This window comes from Magallana gigas, chromosome 2 (genome assembly GCF_963853765.1).
Source record: "Magallana gigas chromosome 2, xbMagGiga1.1, whole genome shotgun sequence".
Taxonomy (NCBI): Eukaryota; Metazoa; Mollusca; class Bivalvia; order Ostreida; family Ostreidae; genus Magallana; species Magallana gigas.
The window spans coordinates 39,482,900-39,508,366 of NC_088854.1; the positions used below are offsets into that span (position 1 = coordinate 39,482,900).

At 30.8% G+C, this 25,467-nt stretch overlaps 3 protein-coding genes across 5 annotated transcripts in view; 2 read left to right on the forward strand and 1 right to left on the reverse strand.

Moving 5' to 3' along the window:
- The first annotated feature begins 896 nt into the window (after window positions 1-896).
- LOC105341593 (probable DNA double-strand break repair Rad50 ATPase) lies at window positions 897-13,799 on the forward strand. 2 transcript variants are annotated; one of them, XM_034444291.2, is made up of 15 exons: window positions 901-1,206; window positions 1,318-1,368; window positions 4,145-4,207; window positions 4,332-4,400; window positions 6,314-6,379; window positions 6,505-6,564; window positions 7,813-7,854; window positions 7,983-8,036; window positions 8,259-8,336; window positions 8,724-8,771; window positions 10,783-10,818; window positions 11,411-11,612; window positions 11,933-12,022; window positions 13,283-13,363; window positions 13,522-13,799. In XM_034444291.2, exons 1-15 carry the CDS (start codon window positions 1,118-1,120, stop codon window positions 13,780-13,782), a joined length of 1,290 nt encoding a protein of 429 aa, XP_034300182.2. In that variant the 5' UTR covers window positions 901-1,117; the 3' UTR covers window positions 13,783-13,799. The 2 variants fall into 2 exon arrangements, with proteins under 2 accessions (XP_065932598.1, XP_034300182.2); XM_066076526.1 differs by lacking the exon at window positions 10,783-10,818 and having other exon boundaries at window positions 897-1,206.
- A 3,584-nt stretch (window positions 13,800-17,383) lies between these two features.
- LOC105341594 (C-type mannose receptor 2) lies at window positions 17,384-24,053 on the forward strand. Its single transcript, XM_011448186.4, has 8 exons — window positions 17,384-17,509; window positions 19,348-19,522; window positions 19,661-19,779; window positions 20,080-20,202; window positions 21,661-21,829; window positions 21,966-22,066; window positions 22,612-22,743; window positions 23,194-24,053. Exons 1-8 carry the CDS (start codon window positions 17,449-17,451, stop codon window positions 23,760-23,762), a joined length of 1,449 nt encoding a protein of 482 aa, XP_011446488.3. The 5' UTR covers window positions 17,384-17,448; the 3' UTR covers window positions 23,763-24,053.
- An 888-nt stretch (window positions 24,054-24,941) lies between these two features.
- The window catches only part of LOC105341596 (cathepsin K), a 41,993-nt gene continuing 41,467 nt past the window's right edge, over window positions 24,942-25,467 (reverse strand). For both annotated transcript variants that reach the window (XM_066076528.1, XM_011448189.4), the window contains exon 8: window positions 24,942-25,295. In XM_066076528.1, the coding sequence (XP_065932600.1) occupies window positions 25,196-25,295 (100 nt within the window). In that variant the 3' untranslated portion in view covers window positions 24,942-25,195. The remainder of the gene's footprint in view (window positions 25,296-25,467) is intronic.

Genomic DNA, 25,467 nt, shown 5'->3' on the forward strand with positions numbered 1-25,467 from the left:
CCTACCCTCGTTCCTAAATCTGAAATCATTTGCTAACATGATGATGTCAGTCTCTTTGACATAGATGGAAATGAAAGTAGGCGGCAGGATTTGATAAGTCGTTACAAGTACACATATTTTCATGTTTCAAAAAATGATGCAATTATTCAATTAAGTAAGTAAATTAAGTAAAAAAGTCTTGTTGATAATATATTCTTCCCTTCATCTGGCACAAAAAATCTCAATTAAACTCCCTTATCGCAATTTTTCGGGGTATAAAATTCCGTGTAAGTTTATATCATCCCCCCCCCCCCCCGAAAACACCCATTTACATATGTTTGGCAGTGCTACGTTCAAAGACAATATAAAGGGTGTCAAGGTTGTTTATCGATGTCAATTTTATATAGTTTTGATGTGTACTGTGCGTGATTATTTTGATATCTACAAAACTAAGCTTAAAAATGACTGCATGGTCTGACGTCTAATGTGTTTCAGTAAAGCAAATTTTCGAATTTTTAAATATTTTAAATATTCAACTAATCGATAAACGGGGCGCGTACATTTCAGTCCTGTCAGTTTCATACTTGCTGGATGTAATTAATATGTTCTATTATATTACCATTTAGTAATAAATACAAGGCAATATTGTAAAGTTTGGCACTGCATGTTTTATTTTTAACCAAAACTATCAATGCCGCGTCGTAGACAGAACATTTTGCCCCCTCGGTGAAATAACACTACTCAACATAAGAAGTGATAAAAGATTCTATTAACATAAGAAATGAATGTCCAATTACATAATCCTCTATGTATTCACGCGTATGTCGTAGCTTAAATCCAATGCCTTTTAAACTTTTTTTTAAATGACCGATATCTAAACAGTTTTGATCAGGCTGATTTTAGGCACAACTTGATTTCTACTTTTATTTCAGTGTTTTTGTTGTATACCCGGAAGGTGATGTTGTTATGGGATTTATGAACAACCTATTTAAAGAAGGGTAATGTATGATTGAAAAAATATCAAGCGATAATACTTCATTCCATGACTGGAATTGGATCAGTCTACAAGATCACAACTCGTGAGATCATCTATCATTGGTAATTTGGATAGTGCAAATGTACGCACTTTGCCTAAACAATGGCAACTAAAAACACACTACTGAAGAAAATCACATCAGGAAGAAGTACAAATCCAACGACTGAACTTGAAGTTTCTCAACCAGTGGAGTATGTATACGACCTTTGTTTTTATACATTTGTCTGTTTCTATTCTAATATAATGAGCAGTAGTAAAAAAAAATGTACATATACTATATGAAATGTTTCTTTTTATTACAGACAAAATGATAATGATTTTATAAAGGATTTGTATTATTACCATATGAAACAGTGAGTAATTTATTATTTTCTAAAGCATATGTAACCGTCCACAACACTATAAAGACCATCTTACATCTGTATATACATACGAAAGCTCAGAAGGTTCATTAGAGATTTGAAAATCGTAATACGGAATTCGAATTATGTGCATGTACTAATTCACTTACACGCTGTGTTATGCATACAATTTTATTTATTTTCTTCTTAATAATTTTATATCGAAAATATAAAAAAAAATATTGTAACTTCGTCTGCTTATTTCACGCCATTACATAGGCTTCTGTAAATGATGATAACCAAATAGTTACATTTTTCAGTGTCTTATTATGGAGAACACTATGAATCGATTTTGTAACGTATATTCCAATACATCTCATCAGTGACTATTTTAATGTATTATCGTATGACTACTGAACATTTTATAGATAGAAGTAATAAGGAATCATTCTTTTAATATCATGATGTGATCAAACAGGGCGGGTGTTATGAAATATATCATAAGCTTATCTTTTAAAAAGAAAAGCGAGCTAGCGTTGTTACTATTTTTATACATAAAAAGGAATGTTCGTGACCAACTGGGTTAGTTCCTTAAATTGTCGTTTCTTTGCTCGGATTTTTCCTTATGATAAAATCAAGCTAAATTGGCTAATGAAAAATTATCTTTCTTTGTGCGTCGCCGTAAAATTTTCCCACTTGAAAGTCATTTCAATCGAGTTTTTCCGTCAAAAAAGGGAAAAAAAGAAACCTTTGAGGAATTATATATCAGTTATGTACTGCATTGTATCAATCACGTCTTGTCTTTCCAACATACTCTGAAGAGACGTCCTGGTTTTTTCTTTATTTTTTATGAATGTTGAGTTATCTACGTCACTGTAATGAAAGCTAGGTTTTACCAGTTGATCTCTACAATTTTGGCACTATCTATCATGAGTTTTTGTGGACTTTTAAATGTTGGTATGACGATAAATAAAGAAATTTCAGCATTTGGATCATATCCATTTTTATAATAAAACGAAATTGGAATTTCCCAGATTTCCCAGAATGCCCGACCATGAGGTCGAGCTTGCGTATTCCAGAAATACAGACAAACGTAATTGTTATCGCCAGAGAGCGTTAGAAATAAACGCTCTTCGGGCTTTATTAGATTTGAACACCCCAACCGTATTTGATCACCTCATAATACCCCAAAAATGATTCCTTAATTATAGCTTAATCCTCTTTTTGCAAAATGGACCCGAGTTGTCCCATATATTTAACTCTTCGCAGCAGTCCCTTTTATGTGAAAGATAAATCATTAAAATTTTACAAAAGTTTTTCTCATAAATGTAAAGACATTTGTTTAAATACTTTATAGCAATTACAATAACTGCATTTTTTGTAATTCATTGCAATATCATACTTTTCGCTCTTTAACAACCACGTTACCTTTTATGATACTAATTAATAGAAATGATTCTGTCTATACATTCCGAATAGGCACTGGTCGAATCGTTTATAATTATAAAGATAACGTAATTATTTTTGATTCTTGTAACAAAATTAAGATCAGACGCGACCTATCTTCCATTTTTTCTATTTTTACCTATCTCCAAAATATAAAGATTTCCACTTAGTAATTTTATAATTATATTTTAATGTTATATGATTCTTTTTTATTTAGATAAAAAGTGTTTAATTGAAAATGTATAGAATGGTTTTATTTATAAGCATTCAAATGTATTTTTCATGCTATTTTTAGAAAAATTCGAAATTAATATTCTAGCTCCGAAAAGAACATGTTAATGTGCCCTTAATCTTTGGGAATTAACAGGTTTAAATGTTAATAAATAATGAATGAAATATCAAGGAAAATCATATAAAATTTAGGAACGTCTCGTGTGTCCTTAATTAAATATTCTCCCTGGTAATTGACTGAGTGTCCTGTATTGATAGAGATGAATGAAAATGGCACTGCGGCTGAATAGAACAAGTTTATATGTCATTAAATAAAATAAATTTGATTATAAATTTAAAGGAGTTGTATTATAATTCTGTCTCTGTCTATACAATTCCAATAGTTCGAATCGGTTTTAATTATAAGGATTACGTAATTATTTTTTATTCTTAATACAGCATTAAATCTTCCTGGTTGTTGAATAAGTTTTCTGTTTTGATTGAGAAGAATGAAAATGGCACTGCGTCTGAAGAAAGAAGGTCCAAATGAATAAAATTTGATTATCAATTTAAAGGATTACCGCATGTATTATCGATAGATTTATACCATTTGACAACAAACTTTGTCCTGTTTCAGTAATCATAAATAATGATGTATAGAATTAGAGAGTCTTTACACTAAAGACGATATATATTGGACTCGATTTGCTTACATGTTGCGTGTCATTTTTTACATTTATACAAAGACAGTAAGATTGAAAAAGACAGGACCCAGTACTATCCAAATACGACCTGCTCGCAAATGAATAATGTATTATTCTTTCAGTCTTTAAAGCTGATTTCATATTCATGTACATTGGTTAACTTACTAGATAACAACTCAAATTAACTTATTAACTAATTAAAATAGTTGATATAAACATGTAAAATATCACATTGCTCAGCTGATGACTTTTTGTACATTTTATGTTGAGTTCGCTTTGAATATGTCTGAATTGCAATTGGTTTAAACTTAAGCGATATTGAGGACAACAAATCTACAGACTTGCAGAGCTTCACCTTTAAATAGATATAGTAACCATGGTAACTTCCAAACCAACGTGTTTCCTTGATTTATAGTTTTCATTTGTAGAGCTGACGATGAAATTGAGACCTTGAGGAAACAGCTACGGATGAAAACTAAATCACAAATTGAGTAAATACTGTACATATCCTTCATTGATGAACAACGAATCTAAAAGTTCTCATATCTCCATTAAATATGGTTTTCGAACAATACTTTGTACGTGGAATTATATTTTCTACTTTGAACAATACAGATCTGCTGCTGAAATTGAACGACTAAAGTATGAGTTGACAAAACTACAAGAAGCTACGGCAAAACCTGGGTAAGAAGACGGAAATAACCGTAAAATAAATTTTCAATCTACTTGAAGCATTAAAGAATTTGGCCTTGTTCAAGGCAGTTAAATAAAGGGCTACATCGATGTCTGATATCTTTTGCTTACTTTGAAAGACCATTATAAGACAACATTAGTATGGTCTAGAGCCATGGTCTGGTCTGGGCCAAAGTTAACCAAAGTTGTTAAAAGGCGTCCTGATGGAAAGGACATTCTAAATTGTTAAATTAAAGGGCATATTAACCTTTTTTGATAGGAGGATAATGCAAAAAAGTGAAAATAGTGTAAACATCTTCTTTTCAAGAACCCAAGAAATGCAAGCTACAATTTGTGGTATTATCATGCAAGGGTAAAGAGGTGAACATGGTAAACATATTTGCAAAATGATTAATAATCTTTTTCTCAAGAAATACAATGCTACAATTTGTGAGATTATTATGCAATCGTTCACAATCTTATATTCATTAGATTCTAAAGTGTTAAATCCGTGACCCCACACTGATACTGGTGCTCAAAAAGGGGTTTAAAGTTTAACATAGAAATTGATAGGGAAAATGTTCCAAAATCTTTTTCTCAAGAACTACAGCGATGTAGTTTGTGAAATTACTAAGCAACCATCTTCAAATAATGTAGATACTAATTTGTTTAAATTGTGGTGTATGCACTAATCTTAAGCCCCAAGTAAGGTTTAATCTTTAACATAGAAATGTATTTGGAAAATATGTAAACATCTTTTTTCTCAAGAACAACAATGCTACAATTTGTGCAATTACATATACTATGCTAGCATCCTCAGATAATGTACATTAGTTAAATTGTTTCAATCGGGACTTCCGGACATACTTGGGGTCCTAAAATAGTTTTAACGTTTTACGTAGAAATATACCAAAAATTCTTTTAAAACACTATACATGTACTAAAGAATAATAATGCTACAATTACTATGCAAGCATTCTATGAAAAAATTGATTCTAAATTGTTTACATTGTGACCCTTGAGTAATACTAGGGCCCTCTCAGGGGTTCAATGTTTAAATTTAAATTATATTAGGAAAAAAAATTATGAACTAAAGAACTGTAGTTCAGGTGAGCGATGCGGCCTATGAACCTTTTGGTTTTATTAACAACCATTTAGTAAGGCATTTCTAACGATCAACCAAAATTTGAGCGTCAGTCGACGAGTTTTAAGTGGTATTAAATCTCAAATATTTATATTTGTTATGTAAACAAAGCGTTCAGGTCACGCTTTAGGTTATATTTTCTAGGTTTATGTCTAAAATGAATATAACCAAATCGAATGAAAGGAGTTAATTGTTTTTATATCTCACAAGGAGATAGAAAAATCAGCTTGACAAAGACCGTCTTACGGTACATCAAACCAATGTAAACAAAAACATGACACGAGTTTTGATTACATTACAAAGACTTGAAAGATCTGACGGTGTATCTTGCTTATAATTCTACAAGGAATACTCATATTTTAACACCTTCACATTAACATGTTTAAGAGCTCGTTATTCAATTTACGCATGCATGCTATCAATAGTCAATTCGGTTTAACAGTCTGTGGAGTGGATTTATGCACCCACCAAACTCTTTTAAACATTTTATCCATTCGACATTAATTACTTTTTCGCAAAATTTCAAAGATTGTTTTGACATTCATGAAAACCATTAAGTATTTAATTTATACATGATAACAAACAAAAAATGTTTCTAGAAATCTAGAGATACTAGATGTACTACCTTAAAATGAGTGATAAAAAAAACCCCCAAAACTCTCATGCACATTTCTCACAAAAATCTTACAAAAACAATTTCGTTATTTGATTTGCTTGTTTTTGTAATTGTATATCCTTTTGCAACAATTTAATGCATTTAATTATTTTTTTATATTGTTAGGAAAGAGCAGGAGACGATAAATCATCTCTTAAGAGCCAAGGAAGAGCATCACCTATCACTGTTGGAGTGAGATTGATTTTGTTTTACATTTGTTTCTTTCTCAAAATAAGAAAATGAAATTTCAGTTTTTAAAGTATCAAAAATATAAATTAATCTTAATTACATTATATATGTGTTTTAAATACTACTAGTATTATTGCTGAAAACCAACGATTACTGAAATGGAACACGAAACTTAAGGAAAAGCAACGGTAGGTATGATATATGAAATGCCAAACAAACAACTTTTGATATTTCAATATGTTTGTAAATTGCAATTTTGTAAATATTATGCATCTTACGGTTAATCAAATTAAATAAATGTGTTTTAAGTTAGCTAGATAACTGTAACTATTACAATAAATCATAGCTTTGTATACTTTTTGTACAGTTTGAAACTATTGGGAAAAAAGTCGATGCATTAATTAGTATTTATTGTGAAAAGCCAAAACAGAGTCAATGATTATTACTATATAAATAGTTCCTGTTTGGGAGGGTAACAGTTGAAATTGACACCCCGAGAAAACCATTGTCAACCACTGCTTTGCGTCGGTTGACAATGGTTTTCTCGGGGTATCAATTTCAACTGTTATCCTCCCAAACAGGCACTATTTATTTTGTTATACTGAATGTCTTAATTTTTTAGAAAATTTTACTGCTTTTATATAGGAATAACGTGAATTCTACAGCGAACCGTATGCGCATATTTTTCGCGCATGTAACAATTTGTAATGTTACCCGTTGCTAAGTGCGTTGCTAACGCTGAGGGTAATAGAACGGATTATGAACTGCGTCTTAACCAATCAGATTTCGGTATTTAACATGAAAGTATAACAAAAATAAATATTACTTTTTCAAAAGTCTTTGTGTTAAAACGTCACGTTCAAATCACATTAGCATTAATTTTTCAATAAGTCTGTATCTGGCACATGGCCTTAAAATGTTGTTTCATCAGTATCAAACGGTTGCTTTGTAATGTATTGTAATACACAGTCTTCTCCTTATAAAAAATCAATCTGTGTCAATGACCTACACTACTGTACACAACCGTGTTAGCAAGATGTTGAAATGTCATTAATTTCATAAACTGTTTGGAAAAGTGCTGACCAAGATTGTTAATATAAGTAACATTTAATCATTATTTGTCTTGCACGTGGGGATATAAATACAGTCGGTATGTGATTAAATCTACCATTATCCCCTCATGGATCTCTCAACTATAACTATTTCAACCTAATTCTTATCTAATTAGCACAATCATGCCTCAAATATGAGGATATCCATTTTTTTTTAGTACAGACTCAAATTTTTCTTTGCTTGTTAAAATATTTAGGTCATCGCTTAGATATTATATATTACTAACACTATTTATGTATATTTTTTTCATTTTAAATAAAATGAAACACACCATAAAGTATATTCACGTTTATGTTTTGTTCTTTTCGTTTTTTGTTTGTCAGGGCCAGCAGATGGTGGATTGTACACGACTCCGTGAATCATAGGTTAGTCTTTGAGCAATCCTGTGCAGACCCATTCCTTTCATTATTGCTTTCTTGGTTAAAAGTTTCTTACATTGTGTATTGAATTATAGTTTTTACTCGCCCCTGTTCATATTTTTATTAATATTCAGTCATGAACAGCATTTCAAAAATTCTTCAACGGAAGAAGATAACCAAGATGCACGGTATGGTTTGTTTCGTTGTCATTAATTTTGTAAATTAGTAAACACAGTTATGATTAATCTCAATATTGAGTACATTTGTCTGTATATGCAATAACTTTAAAAAATATCTTTTTTTAATCTCCTTTTATGAAGATCATAAAAATCTGAATGCTAGTTAGTGTTATAAAAATGGAATTGATAAATAACTGTATTTACCGGGTATGGTTTATATCACAATTTAAGAGAAGAAACTGAAGGAATAGAGCGTCGACTGCAACATAATCTACAAGAAATGGAAGACAAAGAGAAAGAACTCTTGCGGTAACACTTTTCTTTTCTTTTTTAAAATGAACATTGATTCATTAAAGGATTAGTTAAACAATTGTCATTCTTAATCAATGCTAAAAAATAAAACAAAAGGATGTAGCAATACAATTATCAAAATAGTTTAAAGTTAAATCTATTTTTGAATACTCAATTTATGATGTACTTTTTCTCATCCCTAATAGTTCTGGAAACTCAAATAAAGTATTGCTCTTGGTAGGGTTTTCTCATATGCAATAAAATACTAGTGATATTTTTGGTATTCTTTGCAATTCATGACAACGTTTGTATGTCGAAGCTTCACAAAAACCCTCTAATTTTTAAATATTATTTAATGATTTCTTATTCATAAAAATTGAAGATAATGATTAATTGTTTTGACAGGTTGGAGGCCGAAACACAGGAGCTAACAGAGCAACTGGAACATGCACAGTAAGATTTTATAATTATTCATACCTTGATTTGATATTGCAAATAAATAACCTTTAATTTAGCTGTTTGGATTACATAAAAATGGTCTTAATACTAAGTTTAAAAAATATCTTTATTGAAATCAGATGTTGACGCAGATACAAATATTATTAGGGCCCCGCAAGAATTTGCGGGTGCCCTATAGTAATCACTCTGTCCGTCCTTCTGTCTGACCGTCTGTCACTCTTCCGTCCACAAATTTCCTTTTTTTTCTTATAACTTTTTTTATGGTTGCCCAATCAAGTTCAAATTTGGTATGGTAGTTCAATGGGCAGAAATACATATTTTGATGCTAAGTTTGGTTCTCTATGTCTTCTGGTTTGGAGCTGGGGTGGTGGGGTAGATTCCTAACTATGCATAAGAATGAATGGGCAAAGAGAGATAACTGCTGAGAATGAATAGGCAAAGAGAGATAACTGCTGAGAATTTTACCATTGTATACATGGAAGGCTGTGCAATATTTGTCATTTGGGATTAATTAACCTTCCACAGGAAGAAAATCCTAAGCTTTATCTTTATATGTCACATTGAGATTAATTACTGCACTGCCTGTGTCTGCAAATGAACTTTGTTTTGAAGTTAAGGTCAATTTTAAATGATGTGTAGTATTGTGTACATTCTTTGAAATATGGATTTAAAATATAATATTCATATTTTATTTTGGTTAAAATACCGTACACAATGATTTATAATAATTTTATTGAATTATTAAATCAAGATATATATTAAGATATCCTTTTTCACTATTTTATTTTTATTAATTATTTATTTTATTTTTTTCTGCCTTAATGCTGTTAATTTTAACAGGTAATCAGATAATAACCCCATTCTGTCATTTCTGAAAAAAAAAATCTTATTATAAATTTAGAAGAAAAGGATGAGAGAGCAGAACAATTAATCCCCTGGGATTAATTATCTTGCCTGCTGCAGTAAATTTAGAGGCTTATCTCTATCTGTCATATCGAGATTAATGAACACCTTTGTCTGCACTGATGTTTGTTTTGAAGCAAATTAAACTCTCATTCCATGAGCTGCACCCTAATATTTTTACCCCTCAGTTTAAAGGATGGTATTTGATAAAGAATATATTTCATTCTAGTCCAAATACTTATATTCTGTAAAATAAAAAAAAATATATGAATTACAATAAATTAAAAAATATATATATATTAGATATCAGTTTTTTTTATTCTTTTTTAATAGATGTTTTGGTGTTGTTGTTGTTTTTGGTTGCTATGTTTATATTAAAGGAAACTTAAGAATAGTACCTGAAAAAGGTTCCTTCTGTAAGCCCTGATTAAATTCAATAAATGGATGAGAGCAGGATAATTAATCCCCTGAGATTAATTATCTTGCCTGTTTGAGAAAATCTAAGGTCTGTCTTTATCTGTTATATGTATTACCGTTCGCAAGTGATGTTTGTTTGAAGTTGAGGCGAAGCCTAGGTATCATTGCATTGGTATCAATTCTTTGTTTTTTAACAAATTTTATTTCATCCCATGTTAACCCCCTTTATTCCGTGGATATGTCTCATTGGATATTTTTTTTTTTATATCCCATTACAATGAAGTAAACTAATGTGGAGTTTTATAAACAGTGTAAACATTGATTGTGGTGTATAAAACATGGGATAAATAGAATCTCATATGATTTGTAGTATAATATGATTTTTATCCAACTTGTGTGTGTTTTATCCCCTCACTAAGGCTCAAGAAAAAACACTTTAATCGTTGGATGAAAATCATATCCAACAACAAATCACCAGATCCTATATATTTCAGTTCTTTACATCTTCTGCCGGGCATTTATTTTTCATCATTGTTAATATAAAGAGGGTGGAATTCAAAGGGTTTTTTCACTTCTCTATATTAATTGTCATAGCGGGGCCCTTCCTGACTGGTCAGTTTTCTAGGTTAAAACATCAATTATATAAATGTTTTTAACGTATATTGTAACCTTCTTTGCCCCACAGACACCCTGAAAACCAACCAGAAGATACTGATGGAAAGTAAGAACTGACAAGAATTTGATAATCTTTTTCATTGTGTTTATTATAACAAGGTTGAATTGATAATGTCTTTAATTTTAAAGAGCGAAAGTCTCAGAAACAGATTAACTAAAAATCGTAAAAGACACTGGTTTTGGAGGTTTGAAAAGGAATTATCCTCTAAAATGGTCATGGTGATTTTTCCTGCACGAAATCGGGCCAAAGCTGATCAGGGTTTTACTTATATGTTCTACAAAGGAAAAGAGTTTAGCATATTGGACAATAGTCAGTAAATGTGAAAAAAAATTGATAATATAAAGCAATTCGGAATTTGATATTTTAAGTGCCTTATGTTATGATACAAATTCAAAAGAGTTATACGTTCATTTAGAGCTCTAGAAATGAAGATTATAATATTTGAAACATTTCAATATACTTTTTATACTTACTTAGCACGATGAGGCAGATATTTTGCACATACAAGAAGAAATGAATAGTATGAAGTAAAAGGATCTTTGAATAATTGTTCCAAAACGAGTGTTGATTATCTTGCATGATGGTTTTTATCATAGGACTGTTGTTAAACCTATGTTACAATAATCATTTTTTTTAGACTTGGCGAGTTGACAAGTGCTAATTCGATCGAGGAGAGTCATAATGTTGCTGATCTATATGATAAAAACTGTCCAAAAGATTTAGCAGACAATTTCTCAGAAACTTATGAGAATGAGTGGGCTGACGCCTTAATAGAATTGACTGATCAGAAAAGTTACGCAGAAGAAGAAGCAATTCGAATTCTTTTTGATATATTTCAGGTATTGAATCATAAATGTGTTCAATACACTGTGGAATGATTAGAATTAATGGAGGCTTAGTGTTGTGGTCTTCATGGGTAGTCATATATCAAGAAATTTGTCGCCGCTAATTTCAATGATTCCACAATAGTCTTCATGAAATGATAGTGCAAACAATGAAAATATACATAACTGAGAAAAGAAAATCAAAGTTTGTTCATATATTGTAGTTTTCTTTGATTTGTCCTTGAAATTAATATGATATGATTTAACATTATCGATATAATTATTTTTTCAAACGTTTTATCTATTAAAATGTTTCGCTTTTTTCTTTTTTTAAGGATGCATATGGGTTTTCTAACAAGCAAGTAGCAATGTATTTTAATTCAGTGTCTGAAGGAATGAAAGTATTTGGACTCGACAATCATGAGGTACATCTACTATTCATGTAAAAAGAATTTATGAAGAAAATCATTGATTATTCCAATTTAAAAACTTTTAAAATCGAAGTTGATATTTTACTATGATACCTAAAGCACTACACTTTGTAAACAAAAATTTTAGAATCAAAATAAGATAAATAACTTACTGAACCCTAAATTCTTCTTATGAACACTCATAAACTCAAATATCCCTTTAAGTTTTAATTGCCTTTATAAAATATTAAATTTAATTGTTTTTTATGTACAGAACTATGAACTCTGGAGTCGTAATAGTAGTCAGGGGGAAAGATAACTGTAGCAGATAAGATCACTTATTAAACAGTACACCTTTCCTTGGACATTATAGTCGATATACATGGATTTTTTAAAACAACAAAACTAAATATATAAATGCCAATCTTGCTTTTTCTAAATTTTGACAGAGTCTAGATAGATTTGAAAGATATATTAATGTGCTATGATACTGTATGTTGAAATTCCTGTCGCATACAAGTCAGATCTTGCAGGTTCAGCAAAATTGAATCTTAAATTTTAGTATGCTTGCCTAGTCATACAGAAATTGTAACACCTTACTACATGTATACAGAGAATATTACATCGGTTCAACGTCGCACTACTCATATGTCCTGTGGATTGAGATCAGGGTGAAGAGTGTTAAAGGTTATAGCTTAAACAATGTTATTTACATCTCATTGGCTTAGCCTTCATAGGATTTCACAAGTTGTAGCATAGTATCTGTTGTGAGGATTATTTGTTCAGTTCTAGATGGTTTCCCCTTATTATTTTAGCGTGAACTTGGTAATTTACTCGAGCCTTCAATATAATCAATTAAATACTTGTAAAATCGTCCGCTTTATTTTACGTTACAAGATATATTAACATCCAATAGATTATCACATCAGGGCGATCTTTTCGCACTGTATATCTTGATAAAATGTTATTAATGATTTATAGTTGGATACCTACATACGAATGTATTTTTGTCCCTTTTTGACGTTCACCATTTGTCAGAGAATTACAATTAATAACAGTCTAGAAGTTACACTATATAATGAACTTTCTGGTGCAAATTGTTTTATCGTAAAGATTTTAGAACATTTGTTCTTTGATCCCGAATTTTTATTGTACACGTACCTCCATTGAAAACTCTTTGTTTCAACGATTGTCTCATAAAACTTGTTTTATTTAGTTTTCAACTTCTATTCGAAACATTGAGGATAGTTTTAATTTGAATAAATTTTACTTTAGAAATGGCCTCTTGGGGTGACAAAGCTTGTCAAAGACCACATGAAATCCCTTTCAGTATTAGTTGCTGGGAATGTCAGTAAGGTAATTAAACCACTAATGGATCGACAATGTTTTCTTTACCAATTACGAGGTATTTGTTGCTATAGAAAACGATCTCTGATAAAGATAAGAGCATTCAATATCGGATTAAAGACAATCAAACTGAATTAACCTTTCACTTCAATGGGTTTTTTTTTTAGGAATTCCTGAAAAATCAAAATGAAAATTATGGCAACGCAACATCCATATACGCAGAGGCATGTGCAGAGTTATGTTTGTTCATGTGTGTGCAAAGTCCTGCATTCTTTCTTGACTTTAGCACTCCAAAAGGAAAATTTGATAAGGAAAGGTTTACAGTTTACACAAAGTCTGGAGATGAATACGCATTCCCTGTTTGGCCTCCTCTCTACCTTTACAAAGAGGGCCCCATGATTGGAAAGGGCATAGCTCAAGGATCATAATAATTTAGGATTGGATATATAAAACAATGTTTCGACAGACGTTGTATTGATATAAATTGTAATGATTCGCATTGCATTATTAGTATGTGAACCCTGAAAGCGGTTAAAATCTTTGATTTTTTTTCACATTAGTGATATTGGAAGGCAAATATTGACCAAGTCATTTAAATTAAAATCCATGTCATTAGCCATCTTTTGAACAATGATGAAAGTGAGGATTAAAGTCGTGCATATTGTCTATCATAGAATTGTATATGGTACAATCAATTCAAAGTCGATTGAACTCCATCCTATATATTGCTTTGTGTTTTCACAAATCGATAAGTCGGACTAAGCAGCGCGATGATAAAAGGTTACGAACAAGTTGGTTTATTGGAAGTGCTATTAGGTCAATGAATATGTAAGGTAGGGTACGTTTATTAAATAATTTTTATATAATTTTTGTCTGTTAATTGACTAAGTACGTTTTTTTCACTCTTTTTGTTTTGATATCGAAATTAAATTTAAGTTTTCTTTATGTGTATGACTTTAAAAGGACTTTTGTTACAATTGATCTTAATAAAAGTGAAAATACATTTATGTGAATTTTACCGTATTTATTGTAAAATAGTCGATATGTTGTAATTTTGTAATGAAGACATATACATGTATCTATGAAGACACTGTGTATTAGAATGATTACATGTATTTCTTATATTTGATTTTTTTTTAATCAATACATTTTCAAAAAATATTTCATTTTTGATCGACATGAGCCATTTGTTTTTATTGCATTCTGATTTGCGCACACATGTAATGACTATTTTTTTTCATGTAAAAAAAAGAACACATTTTGTAACTAGATAGATAGATTAATAAAAAGAAAGTAATTCTAAATTCATTTATCTTATATTCGATTAACATGATGTAACCAAATAATTGATTTGTTTCTATACTTTCCTTTACTCATAAGTAAGTATAATCTATTTTTATCTCCGTATCCAATGTCGTAAAAATCCTGACAAAAATGGCGCATACGCTATGTTGAAATTGAAAAAGAAATGTACTCAGAATATACACCTTTATGCGACAAAATTGAAAATATAAAATGCAAAGTTTATAAAAATTAAAATTATTTACAACATATTCAATTAAATGGGTAAAAATAGGAAATAACGTAACTTTACAGATCACACTGATAAGTATCTTTATACACCTTAATGTTTAAGGATTTGAAAGGGTGGATAATCAACTATTTAACCATCAGATCTTACTTAAATTTTAGAAATGATGTTTTGCGGTATGAACCTTTAAATTGTAGAAATATAAGACTTAAAAGGATGACTGCACTTAAAGCCGTATTTTGGGTCCTTTTTGGGGTTACGCTTATTCCTCGCTCAATTTTACTTCGTTATTTATCATATAGTTTGGTCTGTTTCAAAAAGAAATGTATTGCCATAATGGTTTTAAACTACGTAGCATATAAAATAATTCGTTGTGTTGTGGTCTATAATTAGAAAAAGGGTACTATACATGGAATTCATCATACTCTCTCTCTCTCTTTCTCTCTCTCCTGTTGCCATTTTTGAAAGGTTTCAAACCAAAGTATATGACTATCGGCCAGTACATGAAGCCATTGATGATCGACAACCAGTTGGTTTAAGCAATTTACGTGTTTGAAAAGATTTAACAAGTAGATAATCGGTAACATACAGAACCGATAATCTCTTAAAGATATCTCAGAGAAATAAAGAAACCATCCCTAGATTTGAATGAAATGAAATAGGTATGGACTAATAGTATCGCTTAGGAATATGTGTGCTACTTAACACGTCACGTGACGGGAGTCTTGTATTCACAAAGAGACATGAAGTTAGAAATCACGTGATGAATTATAATATTCAACATGTTCAATTACAAGAGAACGTGATCACAGGAAGAAATAGTTTTTGGTCTGTTTAACCATGAGCGCGATCACAGGAAGAAATAGTTTTTGGTCTGTTTAACCATGAGCGCTTGTTTGTCTGTTGATCTCTTTTCAACATATTCTTTATAAATATACAATTATCACTAAAAGGAGAGCAATAGACAAACATGCGCTGACTATGTCTAAAGTATGTAAAAAAGTGGGCGTCCTCATTATCCTATGGAGATTCAAGAAAAAGCAATGACATCTACCAATGAAAACGACTTTGTTCTTTGTAAATATGAACTTAATATAATTATTATTACATGAAGTTGCAGTAAGGACTTAGGTCATTCCTACAATTAAAAGAAATCTGTCCATTTTTAATCTTTATTTTCCCGCATTTTTTTTTATCCGTAAGTGCAGGCATTTTTTTTTAGTATTTTTGCCTACATCTATGAATAGAGCTAATCCTTTTATTGGGATCAATATAGTCCAAAAATGGCCACGGTCATCGAGTCTTCTTACCACTGGGTCATACCAACGCCTCTATCTTTGTTGACATAGATCAATAAATAAAATCAAATGTCAACGATATCAATACTGCAATTACTGATACATTGATATTCTAGACATGAAGCGAAAGAATGCTGTGTTGTCAAATTTCAAATGAACAACGGTATCTTTTAAAAAATATAAACTTAAGCCTATCAAAAACATAATAATAACAGCAAAGAATGCGTGGAGCGTCCTGATGCAGGAATGATGTGTAGTCAATGTTTATTTTTTATATACCTTTTTTCAGCGAAGCCTTACATTGCCTTTACCAAGTACAATAACGTTTGTCTTTATATCTGTGCATATGCTAACTGTTATGTTATATTATGCTTTGTTAAAAGTAATGATGATGAAGAAAAGTTGTAGTAATTTGTGTTTCTAAAAATTTGAGTAGAGAAACCAAATACCATATTTTTATGAATAACTAAGAAGTATTTTTATATGTCCCTGTCAACTGCAATCTGTTTTACATGTATAAATAGTGTTCTTGTAAGAATCAAATAATTTAATAATTTAACCTTCTGCCGTTTATTTTATATCATAATATACAACTCTTTCATGTATTATTTTCATAAATGAATACATACAGTTATCTACTTGGATTGATTCTTACATGAATGCTATTCTGTTGAAAACAAAAACTACGGTTTACGTAACAAAATAAACGACCACCTTTACAAATCGAATCAACTAAAAAATTCATAATGTAAAATCTAACTTTTTTAATTTAAATGAAAGGAGGGGAAATCACGAAAACTTGATTGTTAAGATGACATAAAAGCAGGTACTAGGCAATGAATCAAATAGTTTTAAAGTGGATTAGCATTTAGAATGCAAAACAGTGAACGAAACAAACAGCATACTTTATTAGAATCGTTGACAGTGTATGATCAGTTTTTATCAGGGTTACAAATCAACAAGACTTTCATTAATATTAAGCATTTGATTTAATTGCGTTGCATCGTCGGATACCGTAAAAGGTTTCTTGAATTTACATAATTATTTTGTTTAACAAGTTTGAACCATTTAAACAAACGTTCACGAAGGTGGATAGAGCAAAATCCGACGCTTCAACATACAAGCATGCAATACTCTAATATTTTTAAACAACATTATTGTATTCCATCATTTCCCGTCAAATAACACTTAATTTTTTTTTACAGATATGAAGGTTAAGTATCATTTAAAGTGGAAAGATTTTCGCATATGGTTCTGAATTCGTCATGAACAAAGTCTACCCCGCAATTGTGCTTCTTTCTGCGTATTTAAGAGTAGCAAAAGTCGGTAAGTTCCTTTTTTCATTGCAATTTCGTTTAATGTTTAAAACACTTTTCAAATCATAAACTCACAGATTTGATTTTAAAAAACCATTAAAATCAATTAGAATGCTTTGGCCAAGTTACTTCATGTGAAATGAGTCATTAATCATTTTCTGATGTCTGTACGGGGGTCAACACATAATCAAAATTGTTTTTGGAAAGTATAGCTTTATTTCAATATATCAAAACAACAGTGACTTTTTTCAGCATTGCAAATTGGGGGAACAATGCATTTGATTGAAGGAATTATATTGTTAATTCCTGTTGCAAAAAGTTTATTTAGTATTTAAATTAATCAATTAATCAATTTTTGCAAACCTGTCCCAGTATTTGACTGGTAGTAATTTTTGTTAATTTAGTTTTGTTTGTTTTGGATTTAATAAAATACAACCAGTCCAATATTTGTCATGCTTATATAGTTCGCGTTTTTGCTATCCTTAATGAAAACTTTTTGGATTAATGATATCATAGGAATTAATGTTATTCTTTATTCTTTGTGTGAAGTTACTTTCAAATTTCTTTATATATTAATGATTTTGACATATTTTGGAGTTTGCATAACTGTTTGATTGTAGATCAAATTAATTGTTTTAGGTCGTTACAAACTGTTTAAGTTTGACTTGAAATAATAATAATTAATAATTGCAAGTTTTTATATAGCGCTTTTAAAATTGGCGAACCATTTCTCAAAGCGCTTTACAATTATTACCCCAGCAGACCTTAAAGCATTCCAGAGCCTTCTCAGTGCGGCAGCCGTTAAGGCGCTCAACCACTCACATTCCGACAATATCTTTCACTGTCTATAACCAGGTACCCATTTTACACTTGGGTGGAGTGAGGAAATACATGTAAAGTGTCTTTCCCAAGGACACAACGTCGACTTGCCGCGGCCAGGATTCGAACCCACAACCTTTCGGTCATGAATACTGCACCTTAACCACTCAGCTACCGACGCTTCGACCGAGTCTAGACGATTAATGTTCATGGTTTTTTTTTTTCAAAAGCAATAGCATGCAACAACAGAATGTATACATTAATCTCAATTTTAAAATGGGTTTAATCTTACGACCATATTCATAGGATTATGAATGAATTCAGTGTACAATATAGTATTTTTGTAAGGAGCAAAGCTATATATGCTGGCCAAACATTTGTACTGTGTATATTTTTGCAATATGATATTGGAATTTGCCGTCTATTGGATTTTATATTTGTAAAGGTATACTTGTTAAACTATCGATTGAATATATTTTTCTCTTTTTACTTGGTGTCAAGCACTTTCTATTTATCGTTGATTTTGAAATGATGGTTTAGCAATTTTAATTCATAACTGTAATTCAAAAGAGTGTCATCAGAAATTGACAATATAGGTTTAATCCATTGAACAAGCATGAGGACTTTGTTTTTTTAAACAAATCTGAAGATCTTTTGTTATAGCAGTGCTTCATTTTCAGTACATCAGCTTTGTATCATTTAAATCCATAGTTACTTACTTTAATGAAAATCAATGCTATCCATTAAAAATAGTAGACAAGTCGCGATTTTGGTCAAATTCGATTTTTTTAAGTTTATTGTTTACAATGCTCTAATAATGCAGTTCTAATGGTGAACTACAATTTGAGTGTCAGTCGTAGAGTTTTAAGAAAGATACAGAACTCACACTTTTCTGTTATTTAAACAGACTCAAGCTACGCTTTTTGACTGTAAAATTGGTTCAATAAATGGTAATAGTTTTTTTTCAAGCATCGTTTCCTAACAATATGAGTCCATAAATTAGTCGGATTAAAATTAATATTGTTTTAGCTGCATCGTGTTCTACCGGTTGGACCCTCAACAGTGGCAATGGCCTTTGTTATCAGTTTTTCACGACTTTGAAGAATCACAACGAAGCCATTGACTACTGCTACACTTTAGACGCCCTACTGGCAACACCAAAAGATCTAGGTGAAGTCGATTTTATCGCAAACAACGTGATCAGGTATCGCTTTCAGTTAACAATTACTATATGTACAGGTTTTCTGGTAATTTATATAAAAAGAAAATATACATAGCAAAATGTTATTACCATGTGATACTAAAATTTTGGTATTAAAACTTTGTTAACAAATTTACACAGTGCATATGGTCAGTATGCATGGATAGGACTTGTTAAGAGAACAGATGGAGAGTCTTGGAAGTTTTTTGATGGGTTTACATTTGATTCAGGACAAGAGTCATGGAATTTATGGAGAACAGGTATACGAATAAAATAGAAGTTTTTTTAAGAAAGATTAATCTTTTAAAAATTTTTTTTTTATTGTTTTGAAATACTGAAAAAGTTGATTTTGTTTGATTGCGTGTCTTTAAAATTGTTGTTATACTCCAATAATTTTAATGTACCGACGAGATAAACGATCGAATTTTTCTTTAAGAACATAATGCTAATTAAATTTTATCGACCATAGAATTTAAAGGTTTTTTTTTCTTCTCGGAAAAGTTATCGTCAGAACCCAAAGAAAATCATGACTCTTAAAAATATCTTCTCAATCATTTCAGGTTTTCCGTCAGCTGGTCAGAGATGTGGACATTTAAAAGGCGAAGACATGAATTATAAATTTCAAACATCGCCTTGTGATTATGACTATAAATTTGTATGTCAGAAAAAAACAACCGCCCATGGTAGGTTCCTTTGATAAGTAATGCCTTTTTATTGCATCTGTTTCTACAGTAAATTAGTTCATTATTTTCATGTATATTTTTACTTAAAATATTTTAATAATATGCTGTATGGTTGCATTGATCAAGTTTTATACTCTATCGAACTGTACCATTTAAGTAATAAACATCTGTTAATATTTAAACCTGTTTTATGTAAATCGATCTTTAAAAAAAAATAAGACAAAATTAATGGGTATTAGGTGTAATTTTTGTGCATCATAGGAGGCCATTACAAAAACGTGATGCGACTCATTTTCTGTTATTCCGAAGCACTTAATTTATTGTGAACTAATTTAACACAGTTCATTTAAATGGAATTGAAAATGGCAAATTTTCATGAGACATCAACAGAGCAATTCAAATTTAGACGGTGTCATAATAATGATTAAAAACTGAAAATATGTACAACATTATAAACATGCGTCAAAACAACGTAGTAATAAATCTTATGCTGAAAAGCCTTTCCATAGAAGTCTTTTACTAGTCGGATACAATGTAAATAACGCAGGAACAGGATATACACTGTACAAAGCATGTCAAATGTCTTTGTATGAAACAAGTTCGTATAAGTCCATTTTTCCGTTAAATGTCGGATTTTGTGTAATTGCTAAAATAATCCTATTTTGTGAATACGTTTAAGTCAGAAAAAAATCAAGTGAAAAGAAAGAGCAAGTCCAGCAATTCAAAAGAAACTGAGAGATTCGAAAAGCCAAGAAAATAATAAATGCCCTGGCATTAATATTTACCCATAGAGTCAAAATGAGTCAAATAAAAAAACATGTCAACCGATTTAGAAGCCCTACATGTTTTATTTTATTGATAAATAAGTCGTTTTGGTACATTGGACAAATTTTGACACGGTTTAGGTCGTGACTACATATTTGAAATCGCTAGTCAGTTATAAACACATATGAAATATGCTCGCTCAACAGCCTTTCAGCTGAAATATTTTAGTATAGACTCTTGACCCAACCGTACATTAGAAACTTATGCAGAATAAAATGATGTGTTGATCATTTTATAATCCATAAATCTTACATGTTTTAAAATATGACCGAAATCAAAGACTTTTGAATCATAATAAATACAGACCAAAAGATATTTTTACTGCATTTTAATCTATTTTTATCATTTGCTTCAAATGGACGATAGATAAGGCATTCAACGCTGTTGTGCTTAAAGACCATTTCTTTTGAAGAATACATGAATGGCTTGCAGTTATCCATGTATAATATGCAATAAACTAATAAGCTCTAATGAAAAAATGGCGAAAGTGACCATACACTTTACCTTCGAAAATGGTCAAACGATCAAAACTTTCATGCTTTTTTTCATCAACCAATTGGGATTAGATTACCACAACATATTTTATTAAAATATCTATGTTTTAAAACACAAATTAATTTTGTTTTTGCTCAGTTTGTCCATCAACTTGGTTTCGATCGCCATTTGGATCAATATGTTACAAACAATATGGATTGTCATCTACCTTTCAAGAGACAGTGAATTTGTGCAATGACGATGGGACAGACATTCTGATGCCCCGACACTCGGGGAAAGACATGTTTCTCAGCTGGTATTTCTCTCAGTAAGAGTTTTTTTTGAAAGCTTATTAATCGATCAGAATTTTACAGGTTGAAATACTATTAAAAGGTCCTTTCATAAAAATTTGCTTTGTACGATTTTTACTTTTACATTATATATATTTTTTGACAATTTGAAAGAAACCACCAATATGAGAAAGTGTGGATCGGCTATCAAGAACAGAATAATGTTTTTTCGTGGCAGTCTGGTGCTAAAACAACATTCACCAGCTGGGAAGACGGTAAATCCCCTTGCTATTTCTTTAAAACATATTTACAAGTGTTTCATACAAACATGTCTGCGTGCAATCTGTTTTTACACCGTACGAACAACAGAACTGATTTACACTTAGGGGTCTAAAGTATATCACGACTATATTTCCTTTTCACTAATATTTTATTTAAAACTATCATTTTCCAATAAGATTTTCCAAAATCGCTTTTGTACCGTTACATTTTTGAATGCGTAACTACTTACCATCCGCTAGACATGATAATAAAGTATTTCTGAACGCCCAATCAAAGTAAGATTGTAAGATTGTGGCGTTTGAAAAACCAAATTACAAATTGGTTGTCAGAAACTTTATGATAATTTAAAAAAAATGGCAAATGAAAACCGCATTTATCAATCCACATTTTTTAAAAGTACAATCGCGAAAAAATTGACAACAGAACATTTTCTAAATAATCTTAAATGAAATATATAGTGAACAAATGACATACTTCTGAAATGTGATTGTAATAAGATCAATATAGGATGCTTACATTATATATATCGTATGATTAGGAGAACCGGATTCTATCGAAGATTGTGCAGCGTATGCTTTATCAGCTGGAAACTCTTACCATAAATGGTTCGGACTGCAGTGCTCACAACCTGCTGCGGGATACTGTCAGGACACTAACTTCTATACATGGGGTAACTATGTAAAAAATCTTTATGATGTGCATATATACTGATATATATGTTAATGTTACGAGTAGCTTTATATTTCTATCATTTCTTAACATTCATTGTTTTTTTAACATGAAAAGAACGAACATTTAAAGGAAATATGGAACAGCTCCATTTTTTAAAAGTTAAAACAATCAAGCATAATTTTTCATTTTTTTTACATGAGTTCAAATCCCGCTTGGGCTTTTATAAAATTATCATCTTTCGCAAAAAAATTTAGAACATATATTAGGTCAAATATTGTAAGATTTGAAAATTCTCTACTGGTAAAAGTATTTCAATCATAGTGTATTTTTATCCACATTAATAATATTGACATGTGTCCTATACCACCTTAGGTGTCAAAGTGACATTTTACACGGAACGATAGACAATAGATAATTTAATCTTAACTTTGAAATTTTCAATTACAAGTTGCCTCCACTACCCATGAAAGCACAACATACGAAATTACTACGGAGGTAACTACGAAAGTAACGACGGGCGTTACAACGGAAGTTACAACAGAGGCTACAACGGAAGTTACAACAGAGGCTACAACGGAAGTTACAACAGAGGCTACAACGGAAGTTACAACAGTAGTTACGGCTGAAGTAACTTCACCCTCTGTTATAACTGAGACAACACCAGCCACCTCCTCCTCATTTCAAACAACGTCAAGCTCAAACATTATAACAACTACCGTTTCTGGATCCTTAAACAACACTTGTGCTTGTTTTTGTCTTAAAAACCATACGAACATCACGGCAGAAGAACTGGAGGAGAAAATATCACAAATCAAGAACAACTTGACCGTTGATGCAAAGTCATTAACGTCTGCTATTCGACTACTGACCAGCGCCTACGATCCTCGGGCCTCGTCACAGAGCATAGGGAGTGTGGGGATAGCAGTCCTTGTATCCATCGGTTGTTTCTTGCTGGTGCTCGATTGTGTTCCTACAAATGGTTGCATAGGGAAAAAGAAGACATTTAATGTAAACTGACAACAATTTAGTTCGTGGTGTATAACCGTGATCCACGAACGTATATTTTACATCAAGAGTTAATACAAATGTCAAACAACTCTTAAAGGCATTATTGGACAACTTTGTTGTCTTTATAGCTTTGTAACCATTGCAATGATAACTTAAGTTATTCAGTATTCTTTCTTTAAGCATAAATTATCATGTAATTTTCATGGGGAAAATGTCTTTTTGTGTTGCTTTTTTTTCTTTTCGCAAATGTTAGAATATGAATACCTGAATATGTAGAACGGTTCTTTTTATGGTAGACAAGTTAAAGAAATATTCCTTTATCATAATGTTACATATGAAACACTTCAATTGAGACTAAACACACCAATATTTGAAAAATAATTACTCAACAAAGTATATAAAAATTTTCTATGCTGTGTTTTTCCTGAAATTTTTAGTTTGTTTGGGTTTTCTTTTTTTTTTTTTTTTTTTTTTTGGGGGGGGGGGGGTAATCGGGCCTTCCAGATTCTTCTTGTCAGTGTGAAAGTCATTGTTTGAGCATCTTATAATATATAACGACGATTACTACGTTGATCAGAAAATGAAGTCCTTTTCAAAATTAAAATGATAATTATTATCCTGTTACACTTAAATGAAATCAAATTATTTTGTTTACAAAAGAAGTCTTAGATTTTTTTTACTTTATATAACAGTATTACATATTCAACAGATAGATCATTAAAAACTTTCTGAAGAAAACATATTATTATAAAAGTATAACAACTTGTTTAGTAGAATATCGAGATCTTTGTTTTTTTTAACAGAATACTGGCATTTTTAAAATCTATAGGGTGCATATGATAACTTGCATAAACTTGGTAGGTTAAATATGCCAACGGTAAGTCGGAAAGGAATAAAACTTTGAATATTGTATAACTTTTCTATTATGAAATGTTCATATAAATAACACAATTTTTTTGTTTTGGAGTTGTTACACATTAAAAGAATCAGTTACCATAGTTACGTTCGTTTTCTTGCTTGTTTCGCTTGGAAATCAAAATCATTTAAACCATTTGGCAGTTCCAATGTTTCTGCAGTAGTTACACCGTCTTTCATCATGTGACTTTGAGATCACGTGCGTTCTTTTTCAAAAACCCAATGAGGTTAGCATTGATTAATTTTAATGTCGATCAAAGGTAAACAAATATGTAACAATAAAGCAAAAAGTACATTTTATTGTGATAGAATGATACAAGAACAAAGCATCCTTTTAGATTTTAAAAGATCAAAATAGCCTTCCCAGTGAAACAATAAGTGAAGTGGCAATTCCAATAACGCATGCATTATTCGAGTTATAAGTGACAATATAAATCTATAGTTGGATTCAATATTTTATTCGGGTCAGTTTTTTAACAAACTTTCCTGAGCCCGGGCAATATTGATCTGTTGATAAATTGTCTGTCCTACACAGTAGGATAAACGGCATGGTTAGCAATTCCACATTGGTTATTTTGGTTTCGAGACATCATGATGTAGCCATCCATTCCCCAAGACGTTCCCCAGCTGTCAAAAAATTACATAATTATAATAAACTAAAATATTTAAGTGGTCGTTGATACAATGTAGGACAAAATATTGCTCTTTTTTTTAATAATGATGTGATTTTGTGTTTTGGTTGCCTGCGAAGTGCAGTTATAGATATTCGCATTTTCATTGAGACAGGGTGATCCTAATG